The sequence below is a fragment of the Eurytemora carolleeae genome, unplaced genomic scaffold (genome assembly GCF_000591075.1).
Source record: "Eurytemora carolleeae unplaced genomic scaffold, Eaff_2.0 scaffold1052, whole genome shotgun sequence".
In the NCBI taxonomy this organism is placed as follows: domain Eukaryota; kingdom Metazoa; phylum Arthropoda; class Copepoda; order Calanoida; family Temoridae; genus Eurytemora; species Eurytemora carolleeae.
In genome coordinates, this window is record NW_019396990.1 from 61612 (window position 1) to 83681 (window position 22070).

At 32.3% G+C, this 22070-nt stretch overlaps 1 protein-coding gene across 9 annotated transcripts; it reads right to left on the bottom strand.

Moving 5' to 3' along the window:
• Positions 1-294: 294 nt before the first annotated feature.
• Positions 295-22064, bottom strand: LOC111710839 (A-kinase anchor protein 10, mitochondrial). 9 transcript variants are annotated; one of them, XM_023485002.1, is made up of 21 exons: positions 21619-22064; positions 20484-20590; positions 19731-19810; positions 19241-19344; positions 18930-19096; positions 16892-17115; positions 15537-15622; positions 14643-14763; positions 13686-13784; positions 12241-12371; positions 11736-11808; positions 10782-10876; positions 9729-9834; positions 8358-8506; positions 7754-7822; positions 7312-7383; positions 6312-6384; positions 5065-5177; positions 4446-4690; positions 3957-4015; positions 2484-3043 (listed from the first exon to the last, which is right to left on the bottom strand). In XM_023485002.1, exons 1-20 carry the CDS (start codon positions 21651-21653, stop codon positions 3996-3998), a joined length of 2169 nt encoding a protein of 722 aa, XP_023340770.1. In that variant the 5' UTR covers positions 21654-22064; the 3' UTR covers positions 2484-3043; positions 3957-3995. The 9 variants fall into 9 exon arrangements, with proteins under 9 accessions (XP_023340767.1, XP_023340768.1, XP_023340776.1 ...); XM_023484999.1 differs by lacking the exons at positions 2484-3043; positions 3957-4015 and adding an exon at positions 295-422; XM_023485000.1 differs by lacking the exons at positions 2484-3043; positions 3957-4015 and adding an exon at positions 413-489 and having other exon boundaries at positions 4450-4690.
• Positions 22065-22070: the final 6 nt, after the last annotated feature.

The window sequence follows — 22070 nt, forward strand, 5'->3', positions numbered from 1 at the left end:
TTCAAATATCTTTGTTTCTTGCTGGAGCACAAGTTCTTAAAGCAGCAAATTTTTTCTCTTCAGATTTTATCAGTTCAATTTTCAATCAAACCCCAAATACAAATTTGATCAAAATTAAATTTCAAAAAAAAAATTGACAATCTAAAATTTTGTAAGTCATTATTTATATATAAATATATTTTAATCATTATTTGATACATAGTTGAACTTAATAGTACAAGCGGTAAAAACAATCAAATCTTTTTTATATTGTACAGAACAAATATATCCTTTGTTCATTTTAAAAATTTACATTAACGTACTGAAGTTAAAGTGCAAAATAAAAACAAAATATTTATGTTTGTTGCTTAATAAAAGGAAACTGCAAGGACTGCATTACACATAAGAGTGAAAATATAATTTTTTTGATTTAGTTATACTTTCTAAATTTATTTGAGCACAATTTAGAAACTATGTGCTATTGGATAGTAAATAAAAGCACATTTTATATTACAAAATAAGTTCCGTTTTATTATACAGCACATATTACAACCATACATGCTTTATTGTGCAGTTGTAGATACATCAATTAAAAAGATTTCGATACAAGGCACAAGGAAAATTATTGATATTTCTAAGGACGTTGAATTGAATCTATCTCATTTTCCCATCAAGGGTTCAAAGCGAAACCTTTATTGGATATTCTATGGTAGGATTTTAAGATTTCTTCTATTAGAAAACTAATAAACTACGTCCGTATTAGTTTGAAGAGGGGAGTGGGGGGATACTTTGGCGATGCCTTTTTAGTCTATATAAGAGGTTTAATTGCATATTATTAGGAAAAAGTACTTATTTTAACCAGATCCGGGATTCGAATTATCAATAATAACCATTTTTAAAATTGATTCTGGTACAGCAGAATACACCTAGCATCATATCACAGTAATATTAATTGATTTTCTGACCAAGTTAATATAATCTTCAAATAAACCAATTAATGTTTCTTGTTAAAATATAATTTCCAATAATGTTTTTAATATACTGTCACAGATTCAGTGTAAGACATCGAATATTTGACTATGTTGAACAATTTAAGATTTCGGATTTTCACATGGCTCCATAAATTTTAAACTTTATTCTCTAAGATTAAGTTTTTAAAATACTAATTATGAAAAAGAAACAGAGTCACAGACATTTACGTTGGAGATATCATCATTATGGTTTTCAATTTTGTCAACTTTTAAAATTTCTAAATATTCCTTTGAAAGTCAAAATACCAATTAATATTGAAGAAACGGATAAAACTGTGCCTCACTCTAATCACAATTGCACCTTTTGGTTAATTTTCAAACATTGCCTTTTTATTAACAATATTTTTTGGAAAATATTTAAGATTTGATTTTAAAAACATTTATGTTTTTGATTATTAACTGTATTAAAATATTATTTAATAGACCTATAGCAGAAGATTAAAAGGTCCAAATACATAAAAAATGACAACCATTTTCATCCCGATTTATTTAGTTTTGGTACCATAATAAAAATGCCTAGACCTAATATATAAGATATAATTGGTTGTCATGGATAGTAAGTAGTAGTTCTTATTAGCTTGACAAGAGAGGAGTTTCACCAGGTTAATAAATCAGTTAAACATTACAAAAGCCGTGGCGACTTCTAATACCAAAAAACTGTCATTTAACCCATTGTTTTTATTTTCAAATTTTAAAACTTATTTTAGCCCTCTTAAAAAAATGGTAACGGTCCTAGTTTTAAAGATTTAGAAAAAGAGTTTCTTAAAGGGACAGTAAAGGAAAAATGAAAGGGGGTATAGGCTGAAAGCTAATCACTTTAGCTCTTGATCGTGACCCATGAAAGTTTTATCTGATGTTCCTGTCTCGAGAAATTGATTTAAACTGTGTTGCAATTATACGAAAATTCATATATGTAAAATTTAGAAAATCTGAAACTTAAATCACGTGACCAGAAATACCATCAATGGCAGAGCAGTATACTGGTCACGTGTCTCCGCCTGTATCACGTGACCACTTTACTACACTGCCATTGGTGGAATTTCTGGTCAAGTAATACGGATGTAAAAATAATATTATGAATTAAATCTGTTGAAAATAGAAACAACAAATATAAAAGTAAACCTAAATTACAATTAGCTTTCTCTGGGATATCATCGTTTTCAGATTGGTTGCTTATTTGCTGAATATGATCTGTTTAAACCTACTACTTTTATACAAAATTGTATATATATTAATTTTCGTATAGATTTGACACAGTTTTGTATCAATTTCTCGAGACAGGAACATCAGATATGATTTTCATGGGTCGCGATCAAGAGCTAAAGTGATTAGTTTTCAGCCTATACCCCCTTTCATTTTTCCTTTACTGTCCCTTTAAAGGTACTTCTTGAACAAGATATTTTTAATCACTGCTGATCGTTCGTGACAAAATGAGTAAAAATAAAGTTTGACAATTACCCTAAAATATACATCTGAGGAAGACAATTGTTTTATTTACAGGGGTCACTGTAGTCGTAATATTAAGTTACTCTCTATTTGAAAAAAGTGCCATGTCCTATTCACAATTGTACTCTTGAAAATCTTGTCTTGATAATCAAGATAAAATTATAGATATCCAAAATACGACTATTTCTTCCATATCCTTGAGCAGATAAAGGATTAAATGGTACCGTTGTGATTTGGTCATACCTCTTTTTTAATTAGGACACTTTAAAATACGCTTACAAAAATCTTATACGCTTATAAAAATCTGAACAGGGTCTGGGTCTATAGGTATAACATATTTTTTATCAGAAGTTATGACAAAGAAAAGAGAAAAAATAAACATAAATGTATAAGGCTTCTAAGAGGACAGCAAACTAATAAGATGACTTATGAAAAAGGCTTCTTTTCTTCAAAGAAAACTTGATTAGTAAAGATATTTATAAATTAGACTAAATTTGGATAAGAAGTTTTTATTTACTTATATGTTTTTTTGGAAAAAGATTTGCGACAAGAGGGAATCAATAAAAGAAAGATTAGAGATCATTGATCTGAAATGTATTAAAGGGATGGAATGAGTAATTTCATGAGTCTCTCCATTTAAAGATTTTCCAATTCACAATGATACTCTTAAAATTTGTGTGTAGTTAATGATGAATGACATATTCTTGTTATAAATAAACTTCATTATTTTCCTTCTTCGGCTCTCCCTACAAGAGACAAGTAGATGTTTGCAACCGGGAGAAATAGGAAATAATCATAATTAAACACGTTCATGAGGACTGTTGGCGTATTCAACACGTTTATGAGGACTGTGGGCGTATTCAACATGTTTATGAGAACTGTTGGCGTATTCTATACGTTTATGAGGACTGTGGGCGTATTCAACACATTTATGAGGACTGTGGGCGTATTCAACACGTTTATGAGGACTGTGGGCGTATTCAACACGTTTATGAGGACTGTGGGCGTATTCAACACGTTCATGAGGACTGTGAGCGTATCCAACACGTTTATGAGGAGTGTGGGCGTAAGTGCACACACTCCATGCAAAGATGGCAATGCCCGAATCACAGGGATAGCAATTGAAAACTTTTTCTATCTACTGCGTGAAATATGTTGTCGTTTTTGGTTATAAACGTGTTTAATTCCCATGATTCCTTAATGTTTTCATGTCGTTAAATGTAAAGAAACCACAATAAAATTTAATCAGTTTTCAAATTTATGAACATTGTTATATAATTCTTACTTTAGCGGACAAATCTTTTATGGGTACCGTTATGAATCTGGCATTGTAAACTATGTATGAAGAGTTAATGGAAATTACGCTTACAGTCCCTTTAAAGATAGAACAACGACGACATCTTCCTAATTGTTGATCTGATTAATGTTTAGAGGGAACTCATGCGAATCGGAAATTCTACTCATCAAATCAAGAGTTCCCTGAAATTACGTCTACTTTCCCTTTAATGAAAGGAATAAACATCTTTGGACAACAACCCGTTAGAGTAAATATGAATATTCTACAATTGTCTATAATGTGTAAATACAGGGTGTCCCATTAAACATGACGGTGGAAAACGACCTAAAGGTCTCCACTCTACACGCCTTTGAAATCATTTGCAGCATTCAGTCGTCTCCTTCATATTACAAGTATGGATATGATTTCCCCTATTTTTGGGATTTGCAAAATATGGTCAGCTATTTAAGCTTTCTTTAATAGTGATGTACAAGTTCCGTCAGATTTCTAATTAATAAATTAAACAAAAATGGCCCTTCGGCAAGATAAATTTATAAAAGTTTATAAAAATTCATGCAAAATCTGTATATTCACACTTAAAGATGGCAATCAAAGAACAAAGATGATCTTAAAATCGTCAACCAACTGTAAAGTTTAGTTAGAAACCCTGTATCACAATTTATGTAAAGCGCTGTTTAGTTATGAGTTGGAACTAATTTTGTCTGAATTATGCATGCTATAATTGATAGATAAATGGACTGAATTTTCGGTATTAGGAACTAATTCTGGAATGTATCTTGTTTTAGCATCGGGTGTTTCTGTATCCGAAGGGACTGGAATGTATTGTGTATCCTTGACAGGTTCAGTGCTGTATTCTCTATCCGAGGATATTTTGTGACCTGGATCTTTTTCCTGGGTTTCTAGTTCTCCATTATTATTGTCTCCTCCCATTGTTATACTAAAAATTTTAAAAATTAATATCTATTTTCTCTGAAGTGTCTTCATGTTAACCAATATGCTTAAATATTTGGATTGTACCCAGGGCTATAGGCAAATCAGAAATTAAAAATGTTGCCTCAACATAATTTTAATTTTTTTTGTTTCTATTAGTAATAATTTTAAATGTTGGAAAGATTTGGCCAGTTAAAATAATATTTGGCTTTTACAACTTTGGACTTAAATGTTTTTGGAATTCCGCCAATGAAAACAGATCAAGTAAAAAATTATTTCGTTACGTACGTGGCAAAAATAGTTGTATTTAAAGGTACAAGAAATGGGTGACCGCGAAGCGCCTTAGAAGCGTAATAATCTGTTCTATTATATATCTTATACCTGGTTACATCTCTGACAAACATCTCCGCGACCTGCCAGGCCATTTCCTCCTGTAATCTGATCTGCTCGTTTCCTCGACCCAACCTTCTCACCTTACCAATCAACCCTCCTTCCTGCAAAACATAAATTTACAATTCATTTTAATTTTCAAGTACCAAGGCGACATATTAACAAATAGAACAATATGTAAGTACATATATAGCACAAATAGAACAATATGTAAGTACATATATAGCACAAATAGAAGGCAAAATGATCAGTACACCAGATCAAAAATCCCTTCTAGTGAGATTAAGATGCTTTCTTTCAACTGACTTGTAAATTTTTTTTTTTTTTAAAAAAGGAATAGGGTACAAATGAAAAAAGGAGGTGGTAGCTGTTTGGCCTGTACACCTTTTGTAATTGTTATTTTCCTTAACTTAAAACAAAATTTTTCATTTGGAGTATAGCTACAAACAATATGAGGGTAAAATCCTCCACTTCCGAATTTTTAAGATTAGTAAATGCTTGATTTTACAAGTAAGATGCATTTCCTTTTATATTTAAAAAAAATAAGAATTTGTTCGATAAGGAAATAATCGACGTTTTTAATTCCATAAAAAGTTGTCTGGCAAAACTGTTTGTCTGCTAGAGTTGCGCAGACATCGCGCTATTATCTCATTTTTGATTTGACATTTGTACTATGTGTACTTCACCGTATAACTCGGTCGAGAAGTAGAAAAGAAGAAGCATTGTGACAATAAACAAAGTGCTTACATTGGTACTGAAACTGGTATCAAAGTCGTCGTAATAAAGAATTTCTTATATAAAACATAAATATAATTTAGATGAAATATCTTTTGAAAAAAGTTCTTAACTTCCACTTTATTTGTATTCAAAATTCACCGTTCAACGAAATCCCGTCAATGTACTTCCTTGGTTTTCTAAGATGTATGTAACATGATTTATTGATTTACAGGATATGTTGTAGGGAGGACAGTTTGTTAAAAAGTTATTTTTATTGAAATATTTAAGTGATTTCAAGGAGAAATTCTTAAACGATTTCAATCAAAATTTTACAACAAGTTTTAACGTAAAATTCTTCTTTTCCAACAATAGTGTGTTTATTTTAAAAATGTTAAGTTTCTTTGCCCCCTCGAAAATATTTCTGTACTAAACCTGCCGACTAAGTATGAATACAGTCTAGGAAAGTAATTTGTAACACAAATACCATGTCCAGATCCAAACCAACTCTTTTCCCCCCTCACCTTGAGAATATCTGGAGGTTTCTCCCAGCTGGAGTGGTATCTACCAAGATAATCAATCTTACCGACTTTAGACCTGAATTAATTTTTTAATGAAATATTATTCAATATAATTTTACAATTTACTTAGTGTCCAACTAAACATTGAATCTGAGCTGAGCTGAAAACTTTAGAATGGGATATCCTTAATCCTGATCGGATAATTAATCTGGAGATTAAAAATGAGTTGAGAACAAGCAATATTTAATCTCGAGATTAAGAAGAAGAGTGGAATCCCGATATCCACCATTCTAAAGTTTTCAGCTCTGGGAACTTTAGAATGGATAACCTTTAATCCCAACTACTTAATCCGAATATCCACTGTGGAAACTTTTAATTTTAGTCATTAATTCACTCTTTTTCTCTTTCTTTGGATATCGTTAATAGTATTGACCATGACAGCCTTGAAAATAAATTCTATCCCATGAGAGAAATCCGCAATTTCTAACAAATAAAAAAAATGTTGTCGGCCATTTTGAGATTTTTTTTAACCAATTTTATCTAATGTATTAACAAACAAATGTGTAAGAAATTAAGTGAAGGCCCTTCCAGTCAAAAAAACGAACAAATCTGGCGTTCCTAGAATCAAATTTGTTGATCTAAATATTTAATCTCGAGACTAACATAATCTCGAGATTATGTTAGTCTCGAGATTAGCTAAAAGAGAGGATTAAGCATTAATCTCGATATCCACCATTCTAAAGCTCCCAGCTCTGAAAAATGAAAAAGATATTGAAAAAAGATATTAAAACACAAATAAAAAATTGGTGGAAAAACCAATTCCCCTGTCTTTTAACTGTTCAAGAGTGATGTTTGTAAAACTAGGTTAACGACTGAATCCCGCCAAACTATTAAAGAAGATTTCATGTCAATATCTCGTTCTCAAAAAATTGAATGTTTTGTGAGACACTCTGTACTTCATAATGAATAATAAATTATTTTTAAATTCTTTTTTTAGTCTTACTTGATAGGCTTTCGTTTCCAGATAGAGTCAGGATCAGTTAGGGCACCGTTATCTATTCTCAAACTTCCAAACCTAAACAATAAGGGTATTGTAAATCTATTCTCCTTCCAAACCTTAACAGTTATGACACTGCTATCTATTCTCAACTTCCAAACCTAAACATTTATGGCACTGTTTTATCTTCTCAAACTTTTACACCTTAACATTTAGGGCACCGTTATCTACTCTTAAGCTTCCAACCCTGAACAGTTAGAGCACAGTTATCTATATCTTAAATTTCCAAACCATAACAGTTTCTTACAAGCCTTAACAGTTAACAGCTAGTGCAGCGTTGCCTTGTCTATTCTTAGGCTTTTAAATCCTAGCGGTTAGGGTATCGATAACTGAAAAAGTTCGCATTTTTTATCTTGAATATATTTCTCTAAATTTCTAAATTATCTACCTTTCTACCGGAGAGAGCTTATCCCCGGTAGCTAGCAGAGTATTCCTTTGAACACCAAGATGGGATAATCTGGAACAAAAAATATAAGCTTTAAAAACACAGTTATATAAAAACGAAGCCAAACTCTGGAACTTTAACAAACTTATTAAATCAAAAGCAGATAAAAAGTTAAGCATTTTCTATTTTGTACAAAGGATTTTCAGAATCGATTAATTTCTTTTTATTATAAAGTTTTATGTGAAGGGTTTTTGTTTCATTTTCCTTGAAATAGGCGAGCCCGCCAGGGGGAGGGAGCGGGGGGCAGGGCGCGGGATAAAAAGACTTTTACACTAATGGGTTAAGGTTCCAAAACAAACCAACCAACCAACAAACAAAAAAACAGTCAATCATCATTTCATAGAATTCAAGGCTGAGCCTCCCTCAAAAATAATTTGAATACAATTATTAATATTAACATGCCAAAAAGATTCTGGCATTATGAGCTAAGTTGGCAGAAAAAGAACTAGCACTTGTAACCAAAGTTTGCTAAAAATGACTTTTTCACTTATGGGTAAAGTTTGCAAAAAATGACTTTGTCACTAATGGGTTAGTTTTACCAGTTTACCTGCTCGATGACTCACTGTTACAACTACTGATACTCTCGCTGCTGTTACATCTGTTGAGGTTGTTGTGCCCACGCATTGTTGTTGTTGTTGTTGTGATTGTTGTGATGTTGGTTTTTACAGGAGATTGTATAGAGGGTTTACTGCAGTTCTACAACATTTTATTGATAATTAGATTTTTTAATTTTAAGGGAGTTTTCGTAATAATTAAGAAGTGTTGGGTAAACAATCATTTTAGTGATTGTAAATTGTACAAGTTCACTTATGCAAAGAGAATTTGACACACACCTTCTGGGCAAGACATCCCAGAATATTTCCTTTTTCTAAGGTAAATTTTAACTCTTTGATAAAATCCAATTTTTAGAATTTCTCACCAACAATTTTGTCCTTACTCGTGGTTTTATTGGATGTGATTCAAAACTCCTTTTATTTATTCCTTACTTTAATTTTTATCTCTCTCTCTACATACTTTATTTAAATTCTGTTAAGTTTGCGTGGGTTTACTTTTTTCTAATCTAGAGGTCTATTTGTAAACTTATAAAACAAGCATTTCAGTTCATTTTTATAATTAATTATAATTTTTAAGTTTATAATTAAGCAATAAACAAAGTGACAAAAAAGAGATGTCTATTATTAACCATTTCTCCCAGAATGCAACACACTATATAATGTTTTCACGAAAGAAAGTTTTAGAGAAGAATTTTCATTAAAATATTTGATATTAATAAATTTCTAAAACCCACTGTGTCCCGTCATTCATTGGAGAAGAGATAATTTTGTAACATCAAACAACGCGTTTACCGTCATCAAAAGAAAATTTAATTTAGAGGAGAAATTTATTTTTTTATGAAAGAGCCCTTTCATCTTTAACGTTCAGAAACACAAAGACTTAATTATCCTTTCGTCAACGTCAAGAACAGCTTTAAAAATAATATTTGAAAAGAAAAATCCCCGAACACACACACCACCCTTACCAGGGGCATATATCTTCTTAATAAATCACCCCCCACCCCCACCCCCCTACATATAATCTAAAATTTTTCTTCTTAAAGCATCTACCCCCGATGTAGGGGGGTTGTGTCTTTAAAACATTTACAGGGTTATCCACAATGGATGAGACTAAGAAGACGACCTGAAACTTCAAAAACATGAGGATTTCAAGGATAAATTAATTTTTCTGTCTTGAATAAAGTCTTTTAGTGGCTTATTTGATGATAAAGTAATTAAATAAACTAAGTTTTAGGAAATGATGACTATAAGGAGACAGCCAGTTTAAATTTTTATAGTCGCCTCTGTAGTCTCATCCTTTGTGGGTAACCCTGTACCCTTGCAAATCCCCCCCCCACCCCCTCGAAATAGACTAAGTCCCTCACCTGTATAGATGAAATAAGTTCCTTGACGTATGATTGGAAAAGGGTGGAAGCCAGAAACTTCGTTAAGTATTTGGTTTCTATATAGGCCAGCAGTATACGGAGTGCCCTACAATACAGTACTGTACAATTTCATGCTAGTACGGTCAAGTACAGTGTAGTAATTAAGGTGACCAGTAAAATAGATAACCATTACAACACTACAGAGAGGTGCAGGTAAAAATGGTAGAAATTGGTAAGCAATATTTTCCTTTTAATATTCAATTTAAAATTTTCAGCAAAATTCACTTCCTCCTCCCTTCCCCACTCTTTTGGAAATCCGTCTTCCCCCATTCCTTTTGATCATAAAAATATTCCTGGGAGACAATAAATAAATAATGATACCTGAGCTGAAAACTTTAGAACGGTGGATATCAGGATTAAGGCTTAAACCACTCTTTTTCTTAATATCCAGTTTAAATATTGCTTGTTCTCCACATGAATTTAAACTCCAGAGAAGCAACGTGATCAGAAAATTGGATATTTCATTCTAAAGTTTTCAGCTCTGGAGAAGCAGTGTATCCCGGGCCCAGTATACTGGGAGATAATTACAGTATTTATAATGATACCTGGAGAAGCAGTGTATCCCGGGACAAGTATACTAGGAGATAATTACAGTATTTATAATGATACCTGGAGAAGCCATGTATCCCGGGACCAGTATACTGGGAGATGATTACAATAATAATAATGATACCTGGAGACGCAGTGTTTCCCGGGACCAGTATACATGGAGATGATTACAATAATAATAATGATACCTGGAGAAGCACTGTATCCAGGGACCAGTATACTGGGAGATGATTACAATAATAATAATGATACCTGGAGAAGCAGTGTATCCCAGGACCAGTATACATGGAGATGATTACAATAATAATAATGATACCTGGAGAAGCACTGTATCCCGGGACCAGTATACTGGGAGATGATTACAATAATAATAATGATACCTGGAGAAGCACGGTATCCCGGAACCAGTATACTGGGAGATGATTACAATAATAATAATGATACCTGGAGAAGCAGTGTATACCAGGCCCAGTATCCTGGCAAATATTATTCTCTATTTCCAACCGAATACTGTCATCAAATCCCAGGGGATTACTAGCCTAGTAGAGAGACGAGCAAATCAATAAATCAATAAATCTATCTTTATATTAAGTTGAAATTTTTATTCTGGTACGAAGAGAATACGATATAAAAGCGCTTTTGATCGCCACTAATCTTCCTTCTATCTGTTGCGTCTATAAGGAGAAAATTGTTAAAGACGTCTCATACCGAATAACATGGCATCCATACAAATTCAGAAAATTGCAACATACGACTTAGACCGTAAAAAAATCAATTTAATTTCAAACAAATCATTCAGATATTACAACCTATAGTCGTCGATTATCTTTCGCCAAATTTATATATAGTTGATTTTTCATAATATGTTTTAATTGTTATGATCTGAGAGTTCCTGTTTTGAGGATTTTTGGTAATGAAGACGACATTTTCATATTTTCCAGGAATGTTCGAAAACAAGTTGTAAGCTAAATATTAAAACCAACCAACCAACCAACCAACCAACCAACCAACCAACCAACCAACCAACCAACCAACCAACCAACCAACCAACCAACCAACCAACTAACCAAACGTTAATCTAAAAGGGAAAAATAAAGTTTAATTTTTAAGTATTACAAAACTACAAAATAAAACTATCAAGAAGGAAATGTTATAGAAACTATTTTATTAAAAAAAAGGTAAAAAGGGTTATGGAAATATTTGTAGTTTTTATCAATTAAACTTATGGTCCTCTCGAGAATATTTAATCCATTCCTTGTATTTAAACTAAATCCTCGAATCTCAACACCTGCTATTAAAGCTAACTAGCTATTTTTAAACAGTGTTGTGCTGGGAAAGGAGTGAAGAGGAGTGTTTGATTTTTATTTAAGTGTTAAATTAAAAAGAAATAAAATCTACCTGCATTGAAAAATATTTGTCGTACAGTATCATCGCATCATGGGTAGTTTCTCCGGAACTCTCATCATCGTTACTAAATTATGTTTAACGTTCATCAAGTGTCAGAATAATCAAAATATTAAAAAATTAAAAATCTGTATGCCAGTTTGAGATGAACTAGGATTAAGGAAGAACTTTACACTGGTTCCATATTATAAAGTCTGATCTCAAAACTTGTATCTTAAATCCGGGCCCATTTTCTAATTATCCCTCGGTGAATTTCTCTTATATTTCCTAAATAAACCCTGGCTCATTGCTACACACTGCTCGAAATTATTAAACCTGTTAAAGAACTACTGGAAACTTTGAATCTGGCTAATGGCTTTAAATTGCTAGAAATTATTAGACCTTGCAATGGACTGCTGGACGTTATTAAACCTTATGGACAGCTGGAAGTTATTAAACCCTGGCTATGGACTGCTAAAAATTATTTGACCTGGCTATAAACTGCCAAAAATTATTAGACCTGGCTATGGACTGCTGGAAGTTGTGAGCTGACATCCAGAATTCTACAACAGCCCTCTGCCCCTCAGCCTCCATGAACTCCATCAAGTGGAAGAGTGCTACGTCGTTGTAGAGTAGGTCGGTAATAACAAGCTATAAATATGCATAAAATAAAATAATTTATTTTATCTTTTTTCATTTATCACGTTGTATTAAGGTTTAATGGGCGTAATGAAACCCTCTTTCCAGTAATAAACTTAGCCTTTTGTCACTGATCTATCAATCTGCGAACTCTGCTTTTTCATAAAGTTTAAGCTTTACATTTGCGCATTTTCCATTCTACTTTGTTGGTAAAATTCCATATCAATCGAATATAACCTCTTCACGTTGCCAAATATACATACGGTAATAGGCGATTATATCAATATAAGACGACTTTCGGTTTCATTTTTATTTATATCAAGCTTGTAAACAACATGGATTCACGAAAACATGGAAACAAAGAGAAGCTATCAAGTAAAAAGCTTCTCTTTAATTACTTGTAAACGTGTAATTCGAAAAAAGGTTGTTAACAATAAAAACTTAAATAAAAAGTCATCTTCATTATATTGACATAATCGCCTATAACCGTATTTTACACGCAATTTTTGTTATCTGTTGCGCGGAATATTCTTGTTGAACGTTATTCATCTTTTACACAGAATTGTTATTGAAGAGATTTTCATTAAGTAGGAGAAAAGAGATATTTAATCAATGATACATGAATGGACAAAACTTCATCAACGGGATTAATCAAACAAATTGTATAGTTTCATCTTTTGTACATGTAACACAGTAAAAGAGATATTTAATCAATGATACATGAATGGACAAAACTTCATCAACGGGATTAATCAAACAAATTGTATAGTTTCATCTTTTGTACATGTAACACAGTAAAAGAGATATTTAATCAATGATACATGAATGGACAAAACTTTTTCAACGGGATTAATCAAACAAATTGTATAGTTTCATCTTTTGTACATGTAGCACAGTAAAAGAGATATTTAATCAATTATACATGAATGGACAAAACTTTTTCAACGGGATTAATCAAACAAATTGTTTAGTTTCATCTTTTGTACATGTAGCACAGTAAAAGCATCACGTGCATAAATATAATGTATTAATCTTTGATTTGGTAATCTTTACGTTAAAAAATTTGCACGCATGAATATTGAATACATATGAAAAATGGACGGACGGCTGATTTTTTACATGAATTAATAGTGCCGACACTTTGATTAAAGGGTTGCATAAAAAGTTGATAATTTTCAAATGCGGTCCTCTATAAAAGGCAAGAAAATTTAGATCTATTTAAAAAGACAAACAAAGATATCTTTCTCATTAGTAAACCCATTAGAGATGTAACGCTTTAATCGGAGGGTCACTTGAATTTATATCGACAGTCCCTTTAATGTGTACCTTGCCCCCTGTCAGAACATCTAACTGGTGTTTAGCCTGGTATTCACTCTCCTGGAATCCAGGATAGTGTTCAGACTCAAGTACACACAATACTTCATCCTAGACATTACATATTTTAAATGGTTAAAAATTAAATCCCCCCTTTCCCACAGGAACATATTTTTGGTAGCTTTGGGGGGGATTAGAGGGAAGCAGGGGCTTATTTTGTAAAATGTATTTATTTACACCCAGATATAAGGTATGTTACACGCAGCGGCAAAAATGTATTAGTTGTGTATTTGCTGGATTGTGGGAAATAAAGGATGTTTAGGGTCAAATATAGGATTTTTAGAGTATCAAAAAACTAGCATTAGGTCTAATTTTTCATATTTTCCCCCCGACCATCAAAAATCATTGATGAAAAACGGACTTGCATTATTATTTTCTTAGAAATTTTTCATATTTTGAAGGTGAGGGATGCATGGGCCGGGTGTTATTTCATTGGTGCAATGTACATTAGGGTGACACACGAATGTACATTAGAATGACACAAGAATGGGTTTCAAATTTTTTTTGGGGTGCACAGATTCTATGGGTGATGTGGCCCAATATGAGCATTTTATGAAAATTTTAGGTTGATCGGAGCATTACATCAGGTGGAAATTGTTTTCTGGTTTTCACCAAAATCTTTATTTTTGGTGAAGGTGAATGACCTCCGATCCTAAATTTTCTTTGTAGAGGGCCACAATGGTTGGCTACATGCAAAATTTGATATCATAGATTATTGAATTGTTTATTGCTCCCCTATCCTGAACAAAAATCGAGATTTTTTCTGAAATTACTTCCACCTTAACTCATCAAGTTTTTGCATTTTAATACTAAGGGTCGACATCACCCAGAAAACCTATGCAACTTTGCACAGTGCACAGTGTACAGTGTATAGTGTAGTGTACAGTGTACACTGTACAGTATGCGTACCTGGGCATGAAGGAAGCAGTCAGGATCCACAAAACCAGTTTCATCACAGATTAGTTCAACGATATCACGTGTCATTTCAGTAGGAATACAGATCGAAGTAGCACTATCAGGTGCTATATATCTAGATACATATATGGAGTAGCAATATCAGGGGCTATATATCTAGATAAAAATATGGAGTAGCAATATCAGGGGCTATATATCTATATAAATATATGGAGTAGCACTATCAGGTGCTATATATCTAGATAAATATATGGAGTAGCAATATCAGGGGCTATATATCTATATAAATATATGGAGTAGCACTATCAGGTGCTATATATCTAGATAAATATATGGAGTAGCACTATCAGGGGCTATATATCTAGATAAATATATGGAGTAGCAATATCAGGGGCTATATATCTATATAAATATATGGAGTAGCACTATCAGGGGCTATATATCTAGATAAATATATGGAGTAGCACTATCAGGTGCTATATATCTAGATAAATATATGGAGTAGCACTATCAGGTGCTATATATCTTGATAAATATATGGAGTAGCAATATCAGGGGCTATATTTCTATATAAATATATGGAGTAGCACTATCAGGGGCTATATGTTTAGATACATATTTGGAGTACCATTAGTAGGGGCTAAATATATCTATATAAATATATGGAGTAGCACTATCAGGGGAAATATATCTAGATAAATATATGAAGTAGCATAGACAGGGCCCAGGGGCTATATATTTAGATAAATGTTAACCAAGACAATTCAAAATTTGCATTAAAACCCTACCTCCCACCCCCACCCCCTCCCACACCCCATCCCCATCTCTAAAAACATACATTTTCTTAAAACCTAAAAATATTTGCATGAAAACAAATAAAACTCCAACCTTCTGTAAATGTTAAGAGCATCTTCAGTTCTAGATTTTAGAATAGATTCTTTTCGTCCATATTCTTCAGACTCCAAACCACCACTCTGCATTTACAAACATCAGAATTCATGCTTTAATTTCATCCAGGGGTATTAATTGCCTTGGAGTTAGGTTAACCCCCGCCCCTTTGAAATCATTTTCTTGCGAACATATAGTCCTGATTAGTGATAACATTGACATTCCAAACAAGAATTCAAAATTTTAATCTTTGAAAAAATGTCATCTATACACACAGATACAGTATAAAGTAAACATATTTAATGAAAATATTTCATCATGAACATGTTAACAATTATATTTAGCTTGACAACACATTTAAAGGGACTGTGTGTTTCTAATGTAGAGTGGTGTGTCCGATTTATGACGATATCTCTTAAACCTTTTTCTCATAAATAATGTGGAAGAATATGTTGCTTGAGAAGTCCCGAATTTTTGAGAAACCACGAATGAAAATAATCATTTTTCAAAAACAAAAATTAACATTTAAATATAATTCATACTTGATCAGACAACTTTTTTAAAGGATACCGGTGTAAATTGGAATGCCACTTTATCAATGAGTGGTCACTTGAAATCAAGTTTACAATCCATTTAATGAAAATATTTAGTCCCGATCATGTGTACAATTATATTTCTTAACTAGCTTGATGAAACATTTATGCATAATTTCAAGAGAACCTCCATTTGCAACGATACCCTTGAAACCTTAATCTAATCAATATTGTGGAAGGAAAAGTTTATCTAGCTTAGGAACTCGTTAATTCTCTTAATTTCTCCATTCTTTCCGAAACAAAAAATACGCAAGACACTTTTTAAGAGCAACCAAAAATGAAAATAATCAGTTTTTAAACAAAAACATTGATATATTTTTTAATACTTGATGAAGACAAATGTTTTTAGGGTACCGACACCGTTGCGAATTGGAATGCCACTTTATCAATGAATAGTCACTTGAAATCAAGTTTACAGTCCATTTAATAAAAATATTTAATCTAGATCCTGTTTCCAATTATATTTCTTAACTCACTTGACGAACCATTCAAGGAGAAGCTAGTTTTATCAAGGAACGTGAGACGAAGAGTTTTATAATAGTATATTATGCGTAGGAAGAAAGTGTGATAATCAAAATTATTGTTATAATATTAAAAGAAAAAAACGTGGAATAATTTTGATTATTCACTGAATGGCGCAGCCTGAGGTAAATCCGATAAGAATATGGTATAATAATCATTATTTAAAGGAGGTGGAATTAAATAAAGACCAATGTATAAGATAGAAAATTTCTTGACATCTTTAAACTGTAAGATCTTAACCTGATGGTTAGAGGACTGATTGGAGGATGGAAAGGATGCCACAGAGCCTCCGATGGATGAGCAGGAGCCTGTACATGATCCTTCGGGAGTACAAGCACCTGTACATGACGCACTACATGTACATGATGAACTACATGTACATGAAGGTGTATTAGGATGCCCTGATTCTCTTCCGGATTCAAATTCTTTTGAGAATCCTGAGTCGAAACTTTCTGATTCAGAGGCTGAAAAATTAGAAATTTATTAATTTTTAGGAAAAAAAAATAAATATATTTCTTTAATTACTTTATTGCTGGATTACCGGATTATTTTTCACTTTGAGATAACTTTTGCGAGTCACTATATCTTTTTGTTTCTATTAATAGTATATAAACCTTTCAGTGTTTGACATTGAAGAAATATGTTTATAATACATGATCTTGAAACTAATAAATAAAGCGACATTTTTATGTCTACTCTAGCAATGTTACATCTCAAGCTATAAAAGTGCCTCCTAAAAGCTAGATTGCACAATTGTGCGTTGTGTTTCATATTGCTGTAGGAAATCTGGTATCTCGTTGACTTTTTATACAATTATGCAAGACATTGAGGGTGTACTGAATATTTTTCAGAACTATTACNAAATTAAACATCAAAAGGCAACTTTTTTCATTCTTTTTGATACTTTAAACCTAAAAATTTATACCGAATAAAACCCAAAATAAAGCAATTCATATATATAAGTTCTAGGGGAAAAAGTAATTTTCAAATGTTGAATTTGGTTCGATTGAACCTAGAATCACTGAGCAAACAACTTCTTTGCCTCAACAAATAAATTCAAATATAAAACAAACAAAAACCTTAATTTGCAGAATGTTTTAAGATTTAGAAACTTAAATATTCTCTATACTTTCTAATCATAATCTCAGAGAAAAGGGATCGTAAACGTCAATTTTAAGAAATTGTCAATCTTAGCAGTGCCTTCAATATATCACAAAAGTACCCTTAAGTAAAAACCAAACTAAAAAGGTATTTAATTTCGAAGAACATACAAGGTGAGTCAAAAAAAGTGTGACTAGCGGCGCCTGGTGCAAAGTTGTACTTTTTGTGCAAATCTCCTGTATGGTGTTTTTTCAATACTATTTTTATCAAATTCTAAAACTTTATAGAAATTGAATCACAGAATCACAGAATATTTGGAAAATTGTAACAAGAAAATTCGCAATTTTCATTTCTGGTCTAATTTTTAAGGAAAACTATTTTAAATCCTCTAGTTCCTTTCTTCTTAATTTATTCTAAAGAAATAAATATACGCTATTCAGTTAAAACCTGAAGAGACAGTGAAAATCAACTTTTCCTCAAAAATTAGACCAGAACTGAAAATTGCGAATTTTCTTGTTACAATTTTGCGAGTTTTCTGTTCTTCTGTGATTCAATATTTATAAAATTTTAGAATTTGATAGAAATAATATGTATACAAATTTTTGCTTTTCTGAACTTTTGATTTTGAGAGAAAAAAAGTTCGCAGATTTTTTTGGGGCCATTGGAGTACCAAAAAAATGAAAAATTTCCAAAAAATATTGAAAAAAACACCATACAGAAGAGTTAAAGGTACAACTTTGCACCAGACGCCGCTAATCACACTTGTTTTTTGACTCACCCTGTATTTGTCTTCAAGATTGTTGTCACAACAAAAAATCATGATTTTCCATAATAAATCATTTTTCATCATTTTTCCACACACATTCATACTTTTAAAAGACAAAATCAAAAATTTTCATCACAAAATCATTGTTTTCACACAAAAAATAACTTTAAATATTTCCGCACAAAATTATTTGTTTTCACCACAAAAAAAATCATCTGAAAAAATAAGATCATTATTTTTCAAAACGATTCAATAGTTTCAGTTCATTGTTTTTCCACACAATAATTTATCAATTTTCCACAAAATCAGTAATTTTTCATACAAATTTACAATTTACCTAAAAATCATTATTTTCCCCCACAAAATCATTAACTTTCAACTAGCATTAAAAAGTTGTTATATTATTTTTACCTATATTGTGAAGAGATGATGAGGAGGAGGGGGAGGGAGCTGAGGAACTTGGCTGGGAACTCGACTCAAGGGAGCTATTTTCAGGAACACGTTCCAGTCTCCCTCGTTCCTCATCGATCCCTCGGGAACAATGCCGCGGCGAGGAGCGCACAAAATCCGCGGAGTTTCTTAAAATACAGATTATTTACACAACTGGAAAGTTTTTATTCCAATCTATACAATAGTATACAAAAGGCTGGCGCTCCGCGTAATCATTATCAACAGCGCGCGTGAGGACGGGGGCGGGATCTTTCAAACATGTGACGAGCTACCTGAAACTCTGAGTATCCAGGTAAAATTTAACAAGATGACCGGCACTGCGTGTATCCAGATACTGGATAAAGTATCCCAGAGCAGAAGGGTCATTCAGCAGTTCCTAAAGATATTCTAATTTAAAGAGAATGTCATAGTAATGTCAAGTGACCATTTTAAAGAGGGGCATGTCAGATTCATATATAAAAACATACTTTTAGTAAGGTTCTGCTTGAACCAATCTGACGGGAAATAAAAGACGAAAACCAATTAACAGTAAAATGTTTCGACATTTCTGCAATATCATCCGCTTGAAAGTCAATTTTTTCAGACAAGGAATATGTTCTGTTTACAGTAAAAAAAATTTCTGAAGAGATTTGAATAGATTTATTAAAATTCATTTAGGCACCCTTTCATTATTTTGATTTAAAAAAAGACAGATTTTCTGTAGCATCGTGAATTTTAATAAGAGAGCCCTCACATTAAAATTCACTCTGACTAAAAAGTTACCTGTAAGGGTGGAGAAAGTCTGGAGAATTTAATATCTGTTAAATCTTTGTTATCACCTTCCTTCCATTTCTCTTCATATTCTAGAAAATATTATTTTGAAGAATCATAGTTTTTAACATCCTTTTATTAACTTGGTATTTAACAGTTACTAAAGATTCTGTTTAAACAACGGTTAAATCTCCCGTAGATTAATTGCCTTCTATCTATAAATTTAGCTTGTCTGTCTGTCTGTTTGTATCCAATAAACGTCAAAACGGCTGAACCGATCGGGTCCAAATTTTATGTGGGACCTCACGTGACCCCAGGGAAGGTTTATGAATGATCAAAATTTTAAACATTTGTGTTTAAAACTTTTTTATTTTAGTAAATTTTGGAAATGCGCGAAAAAATATTATGAAATCCGCAATTTTTTTGTTGTTGTTTTATACTGCACAAAGAGAAGATGCTCACCACAGATAAAGCCACAATTAAAAGTTGAAATAGAAGATAGCCTAGTTTTATAAAACTTTATTAATACCTAATATTTAACAGTTACTTAAGCTTATATTTAACAGTTCACGTTTTTTTTATCAAAGGATCAAACTGGGCTAGAATTCAATTAAGAAATTAAAATAAAAATTCCAAAACAATTCTTCAAATTAAAAAAGTTTCTAAGAAAATGAGGTTACTTTACGGTAATAAGGGGGGGGGGGATTACAGCTAAAATATTAAGTGTAATGTGATGGCGATATTTAAGTAGTGTTACTAGAATACCTGTCGAGAAATCTGCCAAAGGTTCTCTCTTCTCTGTATAGGATATATTCCGGAGATCATCAGATTCGAAACCAGGACAGCTCTGGGACTTGGAGACATTCCCTCCACTGAGAAAATTATTATTATATTTTTGACGGCAATTAAAGGGAATAAATATTTAACCTCAAGTATCACCTAGATTTAAATGATAATCACTTAAAACTCTGGCAATGCACAGGATACGGAGTACGGACCCGTAAAAATCCACTTATCCGGATCCTAGGTGCAAAATAACAACCATAACCAAAAAATGTTGCTCTCAACAGAAATCAAAATTGTTAACAAATAATATTTTAATATAAATTAACAAATTTCTGAATGATTCACTTCGTCATAACAAAACCTAAGCGAATTAAGAAAACTTCAAGAAATTTTTTCATTTAAAAAAAAATCAGTAAATCTTGAAAAAAAAATGTTTGAGACCTGGATCCGGATCCTTTTTTTCCGGATCCGCCCCGGATCCTAAGCACTGCAATCTAGAGAAGGTTTGGTTTAGAAAAAATATGGGTCAAGCGAGGCCGCATTTTAGTTCAGCCTTTATTCATAATTCAGAACGAGATACTTGAAGTTGGAGTTCTCTGGTTTATATTTTTATATTTATAGTTAAAACATTTTCATTTTTGCAGGTCATTCGAGGTCGTAATAGGTCATTAGAAGGTTAAACATTTTATTTGTTGCTACTTCTGTATTCCCTGGGTTCCTAGCTTTCGTTTGATATGCATAAAACCATAGTTAAACATTTTCATTTGTGGAGGTCATTTAGGTCATTAGAGGTCGTTAGAGGTCATTAGAAGGTCAAACACTGGATTTGTTGCTGCTACTGTATTCCCCGAGTTCCTAGCTTTCGTTTGATATGCATTAAGCCACAGTTGAAATATTTTCTATTGTAAAGGTCAATTTCAATTTTCTTTTATTTAAGGAATTTCGAATAGGACAGGCTAGGGGGCCGAGCGCTGCGGCCACGGGTTAGGTTAAGTTAAGACACTTCCTGTCAGACCCATGTACAAAATTGATAGGAGGGGGGAGAGGGGGGGCCTGGGGGGGGTCCAAAAATCGTTCTCTAGGAATATACCAGGAAGTATGTTGGAGTACAAACCTGTTTTTGTTTTTAACTCGTCTCCAAAATGCCATTTTCAATCAAACTTTACCGCTATAATTCGCCAAATTAAAACCATTTTTATTCTGAAAATAATGCAAAAAATTTACGACAAGAAAAAATAATCACAACATATATTGGACAACAGTATTGACTTCCAGATACGCTTAAATTTTCAAACTGTAACGAAAACGATGAAACAAAAAAAATTATTTAACATCTAGATTTTGCGATTTCTCCGTAATGAAAACAATGTCATGATCATGATAGGATTAAAAAATGTGCGGAAAACAGAGAAGAAAAAACTAAAGATGTATCTTATATGTTTTCAATGATGAAATTAAGCTAAAAGTTAAAGGAAAAAAATTATTGTTTACTTGGAGAAAGTTACTGGATGGACAGGTAGCCGTAGTGTACACTTTATCAGGGGCTACAAGTTTACAACAGGTGGG